Consider the following 13,126-nt stretch of genomic DNA (forward strand, 5'->3'; position numbering starts at 1 on the left):
GGTGCCGCAGCCTGCCACTGAAGGAGCTGCTCAGTGCTGTCAGAGTCTCCTGCATGGGGTGTCGGGTAGCAATGAATTGAAAATAGAATAACTAGGCTTTCTGATGTGGAGAATAGAATAGATAATGTAGAGCATATTCAGGTAATGCCACCAGGTGGCACCCTGGTAACTGTTATTGATACATTTGCATACACATGTATAATAACTTGCATCTTGACAGTTACAGGATAGAAATACAGATACTCAGAGTTGCACTGATGACCTCTTTGTTTTCTCTTTCAGACAAAAAGAAAATAGAAGAAATAAAAACAGTCGCAAGTGTAGTTATAGTTGTTCACCTACTTTATAAGACAAGGTCATGATTGCTAGTGAAGAGAGAAAACCATCTACAGCACATACTTGCTGTGTTAGAGCCTATGACCAGCAGTGTTTATCACCATCATGCTGACTTCAGGGGAAAACACTGAGCTAGCTCAACCCAGCTGGTTTAGTTTACCTGACTGAGCAGGAGCCTGACCTGTACCTCCACCTTACTGTGACTAAATGTTTGTGATGTTTGTGTCATATTTTTAAATTCTTGTGCGATCAGTTAATGATCAAAAGGGAGCGTAATGGAAAGGTTTAATCCTTCTACTTCTTTCAGTCATGCTGACCATGATTGATGCAGAGCTTTAGTTCTCTGTGATATTCTGTCTCCATGCAATCTTTCATTTGAGATTTACCACATGTACAAGTTATCTTTTCCTTTGACTTCATCCTGTGACAGCAGCACACAGAGAGCTTCTCTCTGTAAATGTTCTACTTCAGTCCTCTGTGTCAGATACATGCAGACTGCTGTCATGCTCTGAACTGTTAGTTCAGAACTGTTAGTGACCACTTTGCAAATAATTCTCACATCAACTTAAAGAAGTCCAGACGCTTTTCTTTGCAAGCTCCTTTGACTACGATGACCTGGATGACTGAGAACCTTCACAGACAATTCTCACATCTGTTTATTTCAGGTTTCCATGGCAACACCATTACAAACTGTTTAAGTGGTTGTTTTGTTACTTTGTGAATAATCTCATACAGGAAACAAAAATCAAAGATAAAATGTTCAAATGTGAAAAGATTTTATTTCTCCTTCAAACTACAAAAGCACAGAATGATCAGAAACAAAAATATACATATAAGCACATTTAATAAGAAAAAATTCTTATTTATATAATGTACGAGATCTTTAGACAAACACAGTTAAAGTATTTGTTGTTGCCCATATCAGTATTTACCTGTGAAACACTGCAAACACTGACTTTAAGTTGTGCTGTCAGATACTAAAGATCACATATTTCACACTTTGTTCTCACTGCTGTTGGAACATGTTAGATACATTCAAGGTTTATTACAAAATCTTTATACAAATAACTGAATATAAAGAGCATGAATACACCTGCATTTGTTTTATGCTAAAAGAGACTAATATGTCTGATATTATGATTTAATATTGTAACTGCACATAAACCTGAGCATGTCTGATATTTGGGGAGCAGAGGAGCAAGAGTGGCTTCATAAAAAGCTTCTTCTTGGCTTTGCTGCTACAGCTCTCCTCACTGACCTGTAAGACAAGCACAAAAAGACAAAGTGATTTCCAACATGTAAAGATATTATGAGCTGAAGACATTTAATAATGTGAAGAATAAATCAGCCTGCATGGCAGCAGAATTACTGAGAGAGCTTCCTGATGTGACTTCAGAATAAACTGCTGCATCAGCTGCAGGACTTGATTTTCCTGTGAATGAAGAGAAGATCATTGAAAACAATAATATCATTAAGCAGGAGGAAACTGGATGTCTCCACTAATGCAAAGATAAAAGAGAAGATTTTTAAAAGCTGATGAAGTGTGAATACATAAATATAAACTATAAAATAAACATATTTACATTTTAAGAGCAGATAAACATGTTGAACAATATTCAGTGGAGATGATGACAGACTTTGCTCACCTTTGTTTTTCTTGGCTTTTTCTTTTTTGGGCTGTTTGACCTCAGCATACATCAGACTGTCCTCTGAAAGAGACGTCAGAGCTCAGGACACATTTGTTCAGCACAGATATGATACACAGATGTTGGATACGTTTAAAATTTAAACTTTTTACAACTACAGTGAAAGAAATCCAAGTGAGATCATTTGTTGCCTGTGACACTTCAGCTTTGCATGTGTGTGTTTTGTGATTGAGGTCTGGGTCAGAATCTGTGGATGCTGTGATTCAGTAAAGCTGAAACACTGATTAGTAAGTGAATAACTAAACTCCATGTTGACCTATAATTACCTGCAATATAATGATGTGATGACACATTCAAGTACAAACACTGAATGAGACTGTTGTGACTGTACCTGCAGCTCCCGTCTTCACCTCAGAGTAAACAGCACTCTGCTCTGGTTTATGATGCTTCCCTGTTAAGATGAGCAAATAAACAAAATAAAGTCATTAATGTTGAAGCAAAACCCTTTCTAGCCTTTCTTTTCTATATTGAACAAATAAACAAATAAATTCAAATAATTATTTATTTAAAAAAAAATCTATATTGTTTTCGACACTCACTCTTTTTTCTGACGTTTTTAAATTCGATAAGAGCATATGTGACATCTTGGGGTTCATCTGCACCTGGAATGTAAAAATGTTGCACTTAGTTTCCTCTAACAAAGAAACAGAAATCTTTGTTAGATCTTACATGCCTTTCAAAATATAGAAAAAACTGTATTTGATCATTTTCAGTGTTTGCTACTTGATTCATAGAGGTTAGCAAACCAGAAACATGCATATTTAAAAATAAGTGCAAAAACAGAAAAAATTTCTGTGGTGCTGTGTGATCAGATATTTTCAGACCATGAACCCATCATGGTGTTACTGTTTGTGTTGCTCTGATATGAAACAATAACATTTGTGGATTCTTTCAGTCGAGTTAAAGATACAATCAGGTTGTAAAATCCTGTTTGTTTCTGATCTTTTGTGCATGTAGTCAGTTGGTTATTTGGATGTTTGTCCAACTGGATTTTGATAAATGTTCTTTGAAAAGCTGCTGAGCACAAACTGAACCTAAGAAATGTTCCTGTTAATGGAGACTGAATGAAAAGTCAATATAATGATAATAAAGGTCGGTTTAAGTGCTGACCAGGATGAAGAGAGTTGTATTCATGAGTTTCATTCTGGTTGACTCCATGATTTGTGGAGGAGCCCGGACTGTGACTCTCAGACTGGATCGACCTGAAACAGGAAATAAACACAATGAACTCAAAAGTAACTGATGTTTGTTTAAAATAATAATAAAAAGTATTTTACCAACCTGGTGAAGCAGGAATCTGTGAAAGAGACAAATGTTATTACACATGTTTGTCATGTAAATTGTTATTTTGTGTCATGAGATCAGAATACATGTATATGTGTAAACAATTAAAGTGTATGTAGTAAATAAACTCTCTAATATAGCATGAAAAGAAGAGGCTCTTACACTTGGACTGTCTGCAGTGACACAACAAGAGCAGGAGAATAATAATGAGAGAGACTCCACAAACCAGTCCAACAATCAACCACACAGGAGACGAAGAGCTGTCAGCTCCTGACACAGTTACTGTAACAACAAACAATAAAGCTTGATTATATTTTAAATTTCATAACATCATTTTATAAAACTGATCTTGAAAAAAATCCAGTTCATCTATTTCCCTCGACTAGAAATCACTTTGAATCAACTCCTGCTGTGTTTAAATGACTTGACTCCCAACAATGAACACAAAATGTTGACTTCAGTAAATCTGCTTTACAAACTTTTACTATATAAACATGTCAAACAGTCAAATCTTAATATAAAGAAACAAAGACTGATGTTTACATTGAGATTTTCTGTTTCCTGTCAGAAACTGTCAGCATGACTCTGCTCTGTGGTTTGATGTTGTGACTCCTGTTCTACACTACTTGCAGTGTTACTTGTAGAATTGCTACAGAACTAATTGTGAATTTATGTTGATTTGGAGATTTGCTGAAAATGATTGTTTCACATTCATAATCCCACCTAGTCTCCCCTCCTTGGATCACATTCCTGACACTGATTCTCTCGACTCCACATTTTACATGACTATTCATGTTCAACCATTTCCAATAAGATCATTATTACAATGCCAAAGAGGTTACCATGAGATATAATGCTGTTTATCTTCATAGTAATCCGCAATCAACAATCTATTCAACATTGTTGCTGAATCCAAACTCACCAGTTGTTTTAATCTGAACTTCTTGGCTGTCCTCTGTGTAGTAAACTGGGTTTCCTCTTCCTCCTCTGCACCTGTAGAGTCCTTCCTGTGAGACACTGATTTGTCCATTTGAGTGGAAAACTGCATCTTGTGTGGTCAGGGCTTCAGAGGATTTCTCATCTCTGTACCAGTAGTATTTCCATCCAGATGATGATGATGGGTTCACAGAGCAGGTCAGGGTCACACTGCCCCCTACTGGAACAGTTGTGTTATCAGCTCTCAGTTTGGCCTTTGGTTTATCTGCAGTTCAGTTTAGAAAAAGAACAAACAAATAAATGACTGAATCTAAGTCATTTAATCAACTAGATGGAAATGAGAAACATGAACAAATCTTGAATAAAATAAACAGTAAACTCATTTTGATCAACACAGTAAACTTTTACATTTACTTTGCTGTATATAAAAAGTAATTTGTCATGGTCTGGTGACTCCGTGTTTATGTTTTGAATTATTTAAGTTTCCGTTATTTAGTGGTTTATCATGGTTTTGCCTTTTGTATTTCTAGTTCCCTTTGTTATTCTTTGGTACTTCAGTTATTTTTCTAGCCCTTTCGTTTTGTCACTGTGCCTCTCTTCTGTTCCTTGTGTTACGTCTAGTGCTCCTGGTTTCTATGTTCATGTATTTCCTGTTTTGCTTTGACAGTCCCATGTGCTGCGTCAGTCTATTCTGTATTTTTCCTCCCTGTCTTCTCTCATCAGATTAGGTTCAGCTGTGCCTCCCTGTTATGTATTCCCTCGTTACCCACTGTATGTACTGTGTGTGTTTCCCTTTGTTCCCTGTCGATTCGGCTGCGTTTCTCCTGTTTATCACAAACTGCATTTCTCATGTCTCAGGTTTTGATGTTCCAATTCCCACGTCTCAGATCTTTAATTTCTTTATTTTTGTTTTTTAACGTTTTCCCAGTTTAGCTTTTGCTTGTTTAGTCTCTTTCACCTTTTGCTTTTGTTTGTATTCTGCTCTGCCGTAATAAAGGTTCACTCTCAGTTCAAGTCGGTTTTCAGTGTCTGCATTCGGGTCCGACCTCTCTCACCACCCAACTCGCCTCCAACACTGAATACTTTCACTAAAGCTCCGAATCTGATTGGTCATCATTGCTTTTTGTATTAAACCAGGTCATGTGTATGTTATATTTTAACAAATGGCAGTGCTTTATGACATGACAGACCAGAGTGACTTATTCTTTCTTATAGAAATTGTAGATTTGTTGCTATTGCTTTGAAATTATTATTATTATTATTATTATCTCATTATGGTCCTGAGGTGATGGAGCAGCAGGTCAGCATTGGCGTCTCTATACCAGCTGAAAGTTCATGACACAAAGTGGTGACAAACTGTCTACAATGAGGCTACTATCAGCTGCAGCTCTTTGTCTGACTAACAATGTAGCATGCTTTGTAGACCATTGAATTCATCCTGTGCTGACCATGATGACATTTGTCAAATGGAGATCACACAACAAACATGACTTACTTGATGCTGACAATGTGAAGGCTTCACTCCACTCTGTTGAAGAATATGAGTCATCTCTGCGTCGACTCTTACACATGTAGTCTCCACTGCTGGACTCAGAAACTCTGAATGTCACATCATTATTGTGTGTCCACTGTGTGGCTGTCCTGGGTCGTCTCCATTCATACTCCCACTCAGTGGTTTCACCTCCTTCCTGCACCTCACATGTCAGAGTGATCGTCTCACCTCTGAATATCTGAGGCCAGTTGGGTTGTTGTTTTACAACAACTTTATTGGAAACTGTTTACACATATTAACAGTTGAGATACAAATAGAAACATGAAATCAACACAGAAAACTTAACATTGTATGTTTGATAATCATGAGTGAATGTATATTTCAAACTAAATGACTGAACTCACAGGTTATCTCAATGATGACATCATCACTTATATCAGCGTAGTAAACTGGGTTTCCTCTTGTTCCTCTGCAGCGGTAGATTCCTCCTTCAGATACTCTGATATCTCTGTTTTGTTGATCTCTGATTTTACCTTCAGAGGTTGTTTGGGTTCGTCTGAACCACTCATATTTCCATCCATCAGAGCTCTGCACAGAGCAGGTCAGTGTCACACTGCCCCCTACTGGTATGATTGTTGTTCCTGCTGTCAGTGTGGCCCTGGGTATATATGCTGTTATGAAAAAGAAGAGAAGAAAATGTACACTTCATCCATTATAAAGGTAGTTTAAGACATTTCAAATGTTTGCCCTTTTTCTGTCTCAACATGGTGACAGAGCCACAGTAATTCAGGTTGTAGATCTCTAAATAATCACAGTATAAATGTTTGTCCAATCTCTGGCCTGAAGAAGTCACACTGGATGTAAACTAATGCAGTTCACTGTTGAAGGAAACACAATGATGGGTTCAGAGGGATCTGCCTAGTTTCAGGTTTAGACAACAGAAACATCATCACCTTAATTTTTTTTAAGCTTTTGACGTTTCTTCTTCTCCTTATTTAAAATTTATTTCATCCACAGTTATTTTATTTATACAATAAAATACACACATATAGTAATAATAAATGACAGAGTGTGAGTATTGTAGTGCTGACATTAATGTATTGAGAATTTACATCTGTATTTCAAGAGGAATCATCACATTATTAGTCATTGAGGACTTACTTGATACAGTTACAGTGACAGTATTACTGGTCTTTGTATAAGATGATCCCCTCCTGCGACCAAAGCACTGATATTCTCCACCGTGACTTGAGAATTTAATTTCTAATGTGTACTCTTTGTGTGTGCTGTAGGGGACAACTTCTCGACCATCCCTGTTGGTTTTGTATTCCCAGTCAGTGTCTTCTCCTTCATTCATGTCACATTTGAAGGTAACAAACTCTCCGAAGAAAAAACTGGACCAGTTGGGTTCAATAGTTAGCACAGCAGCTAGAATCCAACACAACCACAAAGTTAACAACCTGAAACACTTTTATGCACGACACAATCTGTGACAGTATGTTCATACACTGTTCATATATTGAATAATAATTACATATAAAACATAGGTGAACTGTAATTAAGATTCAGTATTTTGAGATGAAACCTTACTAAATAAATGAAAAGAAAGAAGTAAAGTCAAAACTTTTCAGTCACCTTGAGCATGTCCAGTGCCGAGGAGAGTACAGAGCACTACGATAAAGACAGAAACTTCAGGATTTATCAAACTAAAGACATGTTCATGTTTACAGTTACAGTTATAGTTCTTCCATGTCTGGCTTTACCTTTCCCCAGTTCTGGTTATAGTTTAATTTTACCTTTAACTTTTGCTTTTTGTGTTTCTCATCAGCCTGAATAAACAACTTAGTTTTTGTTAAAGTTCAGTTCTGTCCCTCGTGTTTTCTGCTGCTAACACACCGGCACTGATTCAGAAACAAACCTTTCTTAGATAAACTAAACCAGCTCCACTCTGATCTGAGTCAGTGCACTAAAATCTAATCAAGTAAAAAAAAAACAAAAAAAAAAAACATGTTGGTAACAAACATAAGAGTCCTCTGATCACATGACCTGAAATGGTACAAATAACTGATGCTCTGTTCTTCTTGCTAAAACATGTTTATAGATCAGTATTAAACGAACAATAGAAGTGAAAGTGGCTTCCAGCAGTGACACGTCTAAAAACTTCTACAACTTTCTGTAAAGAGAGAGAGTGAAGCAGCAGCACAGCAGATACCAAAGAGCTGTGAAGGAAACAAAGACTTTTTAAAACTTCTCTCTGCTTCCTTTTACACAGAAATAACAACTTAACAAGGTCTGACCATGTTTGTCAGATTTTTATGAAAAGGCCTGTAACACACAGACTAAGCTGACCAATAGCAGACAGTAAGTTTTATTACACATACAGTGGCTTGCAAAAGTATTCGGCCCCCTTGAACTTTCCCACATTTTGTCACATTACAGCCACAAACAATTTTATTGGAATTCCACGTGAAAGACCAACACAAAGTGGTGAACACGTGAGAAGTGGAACGAAAATCATACATGATTCCAAACATTTGTTACAAATAAATAACTGCAAAGTGGGGTGTGCGTAATTATTCAGCCCCCTTTGGTCTCAGTGCAGTCAGTTGCCCATAGACATTGCCTGATGAGTGCTAATGACTAAATAGAGTGCACCTGTGTGTAATCTAATGTCAGTACAAATACAGCTGCTCTGTGACGGCCTCAGAGGTTGTCTAAGAGAATATTGGGAGCAACAACAGCATGAAGTCCAAAGAACACACCAGACAGTTCAGGGATAAAGTCATTGAGAAATTTAAAGCAGGCTTAGGCTACAAAAATATTTCCCAAGCCTTGAACATCCCACAGAGCACTGTTCAAGAAATTCAGAAATGGAAGGAGTATGGCACAACTGTAAACCTACCAAGACAAGACCGTCCACCTAAACTCACAGGCCGAACAAGGAGAGCGCTGATCAGAAATGCAGCCAAGAGGCCCATGGTGACTCTGGACGAGCTGCAGAGATCTACAGCTCAGGTGGGGGAATCTGTCCATAGGACAACTATTAGTCATGCACTGCACAAAGTTGGCCTTTATGGAAGAGTGGCAAGAAGAAAGCCATTGTTAACAGAAAACCATAAGAAGTCCTGTTTGCAGTTTGCCACAAGCCATGTGGGGGACACAGCAAACATGTGGAAGAAGGTGCTCTGGTCAGATGAGACCAAAATGGAACTTTTTGGCCAAAATGCAAAACGCTATGTGTGGCGGAAAACTAACACTGCACATCACTCTGAACACACCATCCCCAGTGTCAAATATGGTGGTGGCAGCATCATGCTCTGGGGGTGCTTCTCTTCAGCAGGGACAGGGAAGCTGGTCAGAGTTGATGGGAAGGTGGATGGAGCCAAATACAGAGCAATCTTGGAAGACAACCTCTTGGAGTCTGCAAAAGACTTGAGACTGGGGCGGAGGTTCACCTTCCAGCAGGGCAACGACCCTAAACATAAAGCCAGGGCAACAATGGAAAGGTTTAAAACAAAACATATCCATGTGTTAGAATGGCCCAGTCAAAGTCCAGATCTAAATCCAATCGAGAATCTGTGGCAAGATCTGAAAACTGCTGTTTACAAACCCTGTCCATCTAATCTGACTGAGCTGGAGCTGTTTTGAAAAGAAGAATGGGCAAGAATTTCAGTCTCTAGATGTGCAAAGCTGGTAGAGACATACCCTAAAAGACCGGCAGCTGTAATTGCAGCAAAAGGTGGTTCTTTGATCTGCAAACAAACTAAAGTGATTTCCATGCTTCCTTTAATAGGCAGTGGGACAGTAACCTTTAAAGTTTAAATGGATCCAGCTTAAAGTTTAGAGCTCACCTGAGAAAGCAACACTGGGAGAGCACTAGTAATTTGTAGTGTCACACGAATGCTCTAGCAACATTATACATATATTATAAATAGGATGAAGAGGAAAAACACCTCACCTTGAGTATTTCTATAGGAGAATGTAATGAGCACTGAAGTAAAGATGAAAAAGTCATGAGGCTCAAACTGACAGAAAATAATACTCATGATGAATCTGGGCATTTTGTAAAAGTGAATTTCCAAAATTCATCAAAAGGTTTCTGTGCATATAAACTAATATCAGGACATTTCAAAATTTAAGGAAACAAAAAACCTAAATGTTTAAATTGTTAATAGTTTAAAAAACTAATAATGTAACAAATTTTAAACAGTAACAATGAGTCAACTCCAAAAACCAAAGGTGTATCCAACAAAATGCTCCACCCTAAACTGAGCCAAGACAGCAACCAACATTTTGCTTTAAAATCATCAAAATATTCTCAGTTTGAACTCCCAGTTAAATTGTTTTAAAGCAGTGATGCACTGTAATTCTAACAAATAATACATCAAACAACATCAAAAATGTACTTACAGAATAACCCCGTCATCCAGAGCAAAGTGTGCCCCATCATCACTGCACTCTGATCCACTCTGATGTGATGCAGATGATCACAAAGTGTTTTCTATGAATAATAAATGCAGAAATAGAAGCTGAACTTAAACCAGATAAGGTCAGTTTTTCTCTGACTTTTTTTTCTGTCTATCACCTCTCTGTGCTTCCTTCGCTTTTACACCTACCTCAAACAGTTCCTGTAGCTTTGACCACAGCAGTTGTTTGACATGTTTACATTTCCTGTCCATGGCAAACACATATAGGTTTCTTTCACATGTTGTGTTTCACATGTCTTTCTCTATAATATACAAATGTGTATTTTGTTCCAAGTCATGAAGTCAGTTCATAGTTTTTGCCTTTTACTTCTTTGAAAACTCTCACGGCATTTTTTAAGTGTCCTGTGAAACAATTTTAATCTGCAATGTTCCTCTTCTGTCAGGTCTCTGGGAACTTGGAGTCACCTTATCAGCCAGTAATTTTATATATCCACAGATATTCATAGTGCCATCTATAAATCTTAAAAAAAATGTATATGTACTGGTTGTCATAACATTCCTACCTTGGGGACTCTCCACACACAGCAAGACCTAGTCCTGTTCTGGACTCCATCTGAACACATTTATCTTGGTCTGATTTGACAAAAGTGGTGTCCCAGCATTCATCAAGCCAAATCTTTTTTTTTTTTTTTTTTTTAGAACAGTTTAGTTTTGCAGTTATATGTGTTGTTCTTAAGCAGTGTCCTTTATGCTGTTAGAGCCGCAACTCAATTTTATTTATTTATTTTTTTCAAAGTAACTGTCGGTCTGATGTACCTCTCTCTCTCTCTCTCTCTCTCTCCCTGAACTCACATTTATTCTGTCTTTTCATTTATTTTAATGTCCAGTGGATAATGGAAATCACGGGTTCATTTTTATTGTTGTTTACTTCTAACTTATAAATATCAAAGTTTTGTAGAGTTTATAGCTTTGTAGTCTTTGCTTTTGATTGATTATAACAAGAAATATGTTAAGATGTTTCCCCCATACTTCATAAAAACATATATGATGTATTTCATAGTTCGATTAAAGATTATCATGGGGCACTGAAGTGAAAAAGCTCGCTCAGCCTCAGAATAGATCTGTGAATGTTCTCACTTTGTGCTGGAAATATATTTTAAATTTGGCTGTGACCCCAAACACAGGAAATGACTCACTGTGTGGCTGAACTGTAGCTAAAGCTTAACACGAAATCTAAAGACAACATTTATATTCACAGTTACTTTTTTTTATCTGACGGCATATCAAAGTAACATTAAGTACTAACACATTTGATCTGGAAACAATTCTTTGTCTTACTTGGACATCAACATACAGATTAGACCTGAGCATCTGACTAAATGTCAAAAATCAGGAAAGAAAATCCAAATAGATGATGTGAAAAACTGCAATTAAAAAAAAACAACAACAACAAAAAAAAAGGTTTGTTTCAAAAGCTACATGTTGTGGATCAAGTTTATGCAACTCTACCATATAGAAATTTAAAGTATGTATTTCTAGTATTTAATTTACAAATGTTTTGAATTATATCCTTCTTTAAACCAAAGACTGATATTGATTACTTCCATTAAACCGAAGTCCAGCCCTCTGTCCAAACTATTTAAGTATGTGTAGAACACCACATCAGAAGATGCTGTGATGTATTACCTGACTTATGGTGATGACCATAAGTCTTGTTCTGTAGCCTTGTTGAGAGATATATGAGCATTTACAGCATGTCCACGCAGAGACCCTTGAGGGCAGCTGCTTTCCAGTGTGTAAAACAAGCTTTTCACAGTTTCTCTTGATGCCCACACAGTTTTTTTCCTGTCGATTTTTGACAGAAACATACTTAAATGTAGCAGTGATAATTATTACAATTATTTTACTACAGATAAATTTTACCATCCACACAGGGATCAAAGTGAAACTTCCATTGTTCTTTTTGCATCTTTTGTCAACTCTCGTCAACTCACTCTTGTTTGCTGCACGCTGCTCTATGATCTTTAAAACAGACCACTTTGGGCTGAGACCACAATCTGCATTTCCTGTTTTCTCGTTAGCCTGACTCGAAACCATGGTGTTTTTCAGTAGATTAAAAATAACAGTTTTACACACATGAAGGCATTGGAGCCTGCTCAGAAGAACAAAGACGTTTCCAGTTTGATCTTTTAATACTGCTTGATATTGCTTCTCATCATTGTAGTTTTTTGTAGATCTGAATTTACTGTATTTTTGTTTGATTGTTTAAAAAAAGTTTTGCGTTAACCCTTTAAGACCTACCATAGAACCAAGTCCGCCAGAGCTTATAGTATATTTTTACATGCTGTGGAGCCATTTTTTGGAGCAGTTCAAGTTGCTATACATCAATACAACCATTATAGCCCAAATTTTAATAATATGTATGCATTAAGTGCATAGTAATTACATAAATTGCAAAAAAGTGCAATAAACTACAAAAAAATTGAAAATCGTTTTTGTTTTTTTAACATATATTTCTAGTTAGAAAAATTTAAGAGGCTTATCCCTCAAAACTGTAAATACAAAAAAGTTGCACAAAATAGTTTCCCACCAAAGGAAATTTATTTTAAGTGTCTTCATAGTTTTATTTTTGAGATACACCAATTTTCATATACTGCAGGAAAAACGAAAAAATATATTATAGTGCAAATTTGCAAAATAACAGCATATGCATCAAAATAAAAATATTTCCAGCAGTGCAATATGAGTCCTCAGCATCCCAGAAACGACACAGAAAGTCATAAAGTCAAACATAACTTTTAAAAATACAAGTATAGGCTCATAAGGCCACGATGGTAAAAAAAACTACATTTCCGCAAAATGACGTCACTTCCGGTTTCGGGCAGGTCATGGCGGACATGCGATAGTTCACACTGATGGACGTAGGAAGTGTTACAAACTGCTGA

At 36.9% G+C, this 13,126-nt stretch overlaps 1 protein-coding gene across 1 annotated transcript; it reads right to left on the minus strand.

The window, feature by feature from the left end:
• Positions 1–1,508: 1,508 nt before the first annotated feature.
• Positions 1,509–10,201, minus strand: LOC146390984 (Fc receptor-like protein 5). The gene is made up of 12 exons (XM_084923856.1): positions 10,165–10,201; positions 7,390–7,425; positions 6,916–7,182; positions 6,159–6,425; positions 5,758–6,036; positions 5,585–5,587; positions 4,249–4,527; positions 3,489–3,608; positions 2,576–2,644; positions 2,374–2,433; positions 1,983–2,045; positions 1,509–1,768 (listed from the first exon to the last, which is right to left on the minus strand). The coding sequence occupies exons 1-12, from the start codon at positions 10,199–10,201 to the stop codon at positions 1,644–1,646; spliced, it is 1,605 nt and encodes a 534-aa protein (XP_084779982.1). The 3' UTR covers positions 1,509–1,643.
• Between the last annotated feature and the right edge of the window lie 2,925 nt (positions 10,202–13,126).

Source organism: Perissodus microlepis, chromosome 3 (genome assembly GCF_051167445.1).
Source record: "Perissodus microlepis isolate ML-2025 ecotype Zambia chromosome 3, ASM5116744v1, whole genome shotgun sequence".
NCBI classification, from domain to species: Eukaryota; Metazoa; Chordata; class Actinopteri; order Cichliformes; family Cichlidae; genus Perissodus; species Perissodus microlepis.